Below are 3,995 nucleotides of genomic sequence, written 5' to 3' on the forward strand. Positions count from 1 at the left end.
TGACTAAATCTAAGGTGCCCGTTAACTGAAACGCATGTCAGGTATTGCTGATTTTCCTCGCATGAGAGTAGCATTAACAAATTGTCTCTGTAGTCTGACGGTTTCTGTAGTCCAGCCTCACAGCAAGATCAAAAAAGTTTCATGGGCTTCCTGTCTTTGTGGTGATAGTATTGTCCCTGGTGTAAGATAGACTTTTTTAGTTGCCTTTGAGAACACTTTCAGTGTCTTGGCTAATAGCTTCTTAATTTCTTTATCATTTTGTGATGGTGTTCAGCCTGAATAATTGAAACACGGAATTGACACATAGGCAGCCAAGCTGACTGCAGGCTTGGTAAGTCTGGCCTCCTGAATGTCAGGCTCTTGTTTCAGTGTTCCTGCAACAGAGCTCTGCATTGCATTTAGCATAACTTGTGATGTTAAGTTGCACTGTTTTTTCTTGGAGAGTGTAATCTCTTACACTGCCAAAAAAGGCCGAAACCTTCATACCAAATTTTTAGTAATTGCATCAACAGTGTAACTTCAGGAGAATTGTATTTGGTCTCTGTATTGTTTAGGCTTTGACTAAACTAAAACCTGTATTTGCTAGTACTTCTGATTCCTAGTCTTGCATAAACATAGTATATGTTTGAGAAGGCAGAAACATGGTTTGCCATCTCATCCAAGTCAAATTATAAAGTCTAATTTCTGAAAGGAAAATGTTTTAATACTGGTAACTATTGTTCTGGTGAAATATTGAGGCTGGAAACAGCTGAATTTTGTCAATTAAAATCCTCAGTTAACTTCTCTTAGGGAATAGTTTAAAACAACAGTAGTAGTACGTTACTCTCTACTTTCTGAAGGCACATAACACTTGCCATCATTGAGTGAGAGATACGCATGGACCAGTTGGAAAATACCACAAAGGAGGGCTGTTAAATGTTCAGATTTGCCTTAATGACTTTATAAAAAAAGTATGCTAAAAATCTCCTACAATGAACATGACCCTCAACAGTAATATTTATGTAGTGTAATTAGAGTGTTTGTTAGGGATCCTGTTATTTTTCACAATGTAATTAGGCTTATAATCTAGTAAATGTGACATACTATAATGATCTGCTTTGTAAACATTATTGACTCCATTTTAAGACTGAGATTGCCTCATGCCAACAAATAAAAGAAAATCATGGCCTCATAAAAACTTCTAATTGTTTAGATGTGCAGTCAAAGTTGAGACTGAACCAAGGTGAATATTGAACACAGGTGCAAGCTTCAGTGCAGGTGATTTGCCAACCTCTATGTAAACCTCAGCTGTCTGCTTAAATCTCACTAAGTTTAAGGGTGAAAAGATGCAAATCTGACTAGCTTTTTAACCTCATCTGCACAGGCATATTCATATTGTGCTACTGCCTTACTTTTCATGTTTCTAGATAGTAACCAGGTATTGATTTGTTGCTAATCCAATGTAAACATGTATGTGTATTGATCAGTTATTCAATCATGGGAGGGCTTGGCTAACTGTTCATCTTTTAGGGCTGAACTTAAATTTTTGTGAATTTTGTTGAATCTTAAATGGACAAAAACTTGGATGCTAGATTACTTAAGCAGTAAGCAGAATAGGCCATCGCTAAAAATGAGTTTTTATTTCATCTTTGCTATTTAAGACCCTTAATAAAATGTTACCTTAGTGTAACTGCTTGTATCATTCATTTTTTTCAACTCAAATAACGACATGATCTGAGTCTCTTAAGCTCTGCTCCTTTGAGACCAGTGTGTGCTACACGAACACAGAGGAAGCCCTGCTTCTCTTTGTTACTCTGAGAGCATTCTCTCTGCAGTGGTCTTTGTTAGTCAAAATACCTTACAATACTGGTAGTAATTTCTGAAGAGTACAAAGTGACTGCTCTCAGCAATGAGAACAGATTCCAGATAGGAGACTTTTTTGATACAAACTTTGCTTTTATTGCGATAGCTATTAGATGCTGTTTCTACCATCAGCCACTGTACAAAGAGGGCAAAAGACAGGAGCCAGCAGAGCATCTATAGTCTAGGTAACTTGCTCTAATTGCAGTCTCTCACTGTGAAAACTTTTCCACAGCTGTGCCAGCAAACATCGCGGACCTGAGAAACATAGAAGTGCTCAACTTTTTCAACAACCAGATTGAGGAGCTGCCTACACAGATTAGCAGTCTCCAGAAGCTCAAACACCTGAATCTTGGGTGCGTATCTTAATGCAAAAATTTGCTGTAATAGAGGTGCTGTCAAACATTGTTGCAATTGAAACTGGAACTTCTTATTTGTTGCTATTAAAGGTTCTTTTTGAAAGTGTTTGTGATGATAACTTGGCAATTATGGCTTCAGAGTTTTTAGCTAATGTCCTGAATAATCAGATACTTAAGTGATCAAGCACTCTGATACACTAATAACCATTTAAAGGCAACAGCAACTCACATTCATCTAATATTGAAGTCAAACTTAACAATTACTGAATTTTACTTCCCTAGCAACTGTCTCTTAATTCTGTGGTTGCTGTGTAAGAGCCAGCTCTATCTTCTGTTCTGCTTTGTTAAAAAAAAAAAAAAAAATTAAAAAAACCCCAAACAAGTACTAATTTTTCCATGTTAATTTAGGACTTGAATAGCAAAGTTCCAAATTTTGGATTAAAGAAATTTCAATTTCTATTAAACCTGTAAAAGAAGCAGCAAATCTTTAAATGTGGTGTGCGTTTAATTCAAAGAGCTAGTATTGACTGAATTTGAGCCAGAGGCATTACTGTTAAGTGTTCAGATACCATATTCCAGTAGAGTTGGTGATACTTTATAATAACTACAGCTGCAGAAGGCTTTCTTGAATTATCAAGATAATAAATGTGAAGCACAGAACCTTCTCAAAACTAACTGGACATATTAAAGTGTAACTACTTAGGAAAGCACTAGTAGGGGCGAGCTTTATCTTTATAGGCTTCTCATAGAAAGAATGCTTGTATTTTATAAATTCAAACTTCTGAACATCTTAAACAGGATTTTTTACTATTTTAAATATCAAATGACTTTGTCTATGCTCTGTGTATCCTGCTTTAGGTACTTTTGTAAAGTGCTGATAATTGAATTGCATCCTGAACTGTTGGAATGCTAATAAATGTTTCCATGGTGATCTGTCTTTTCTGGGCTTTATGTGGTCACTTTAGATCTCTAGCATGCCCTAATATCTGTTTGAACCTGGATTTGATCATGAATGAATATTTTCTCTGAAAAGCAGCATTTTATATGCTTTGGGAGTTAAAATCCGTATTTTGGAATGGCATATAGAAGTGTTGCAGTGTATAGAGGGAGGAAGAAGTTGGGCTCTTTCCATGGATTGAAGCACTGACAGGTGTTTGTGTAGTTCAAGTACTGGTCTTCACTACATTTTTTTCTGTTAATGAAATACAAAGGCCACTTGGGGTTAAGACCAGCAGACATTTAGGTCTAGAACCACAGTTGCCACCTTCGTGTGTCATGTGGTCCAAGATCTTGTAGATGAAATGCTCTTCCTTCTTAATCCCCTCCTTACCCAGATTCTTCCAGACACAGGTTTAATTCTGCAGAATGGGTTCTGCTTCAGAAATCATTGGAATTAGTGAAGGGGAAATTGCTCTGCTCTAGTAGTTTGGGACTGGGGTGGGGGGGAGCCCAGAAAGCCTCTAATCATCTGCAGTGCATGTATACACACAGGGCATCAAAACAACCCTCTGGGGGAGAGGGGAAGCTTGAATAAGAGCATAGATGATTTTTGGAAGGATTTTGGTGCAGAAGGATCAAGTAATGGGGTGGGAAGAGGGAAGGTGCACTGCTGCACCAAAAGCTTAGAAAAACCCCCCAACATTTGGAAGGCAGGTGTGGCATGGTTTCTGTGGCACAAGCTCAATGTTTGAACTTCTGTAGGGCCGGGGCAGGGACTTTCAGCTGGTTCTTTTTCCATGCCAAAGAATAGATACCATTCTGCCTGTTGTCAATAGGGAGAACAATCTTTCTCTCCCT

At 37.7% G+C, this 3,995-nt stretch overlaps 1 protein-coding gene across 1 annotated transcript in view; it reads left to right on the forward strand.

Annotated features, from left to right (window-relative positions):
- Positions 1-2,074: 2,074 nt before the first annotated feature.
- Positions 2,075-3,995, forward strand: part of RSU1 (Ras suppressor protein 1) — a gene marked incomplete at its 5' end in the record, with an annotated part of 19,373 nt that continues 17,452 nt past the window's right edge. The window contains one exon of the mRNA XM_009588259.1: positions 2,075-2,195. Coding sequence (XP_009586554.1) covers positions 2,075-2,195 — 121 coding nt within the window. The remainder of the gene's footprint in view (positions 2,196-3,995) is intronic.

This window comes from Fulmarus glacialis, unplaced genomic scaffold, assembly GCF_000690835.1.
Source record: "Fulmarus glacialis isolate BGI_N327 unplaced genomic scaffold, ASM69083v1 scaffold38390, whole genome shotgun sequence".
In the NCBI taxonomy this organism is placed as follows: Eukaryota; Metazoa; Chordata; class Aves; order Procellariiformes; family Procellariidae; genus Fulmarus; species Fulmarus glacialis.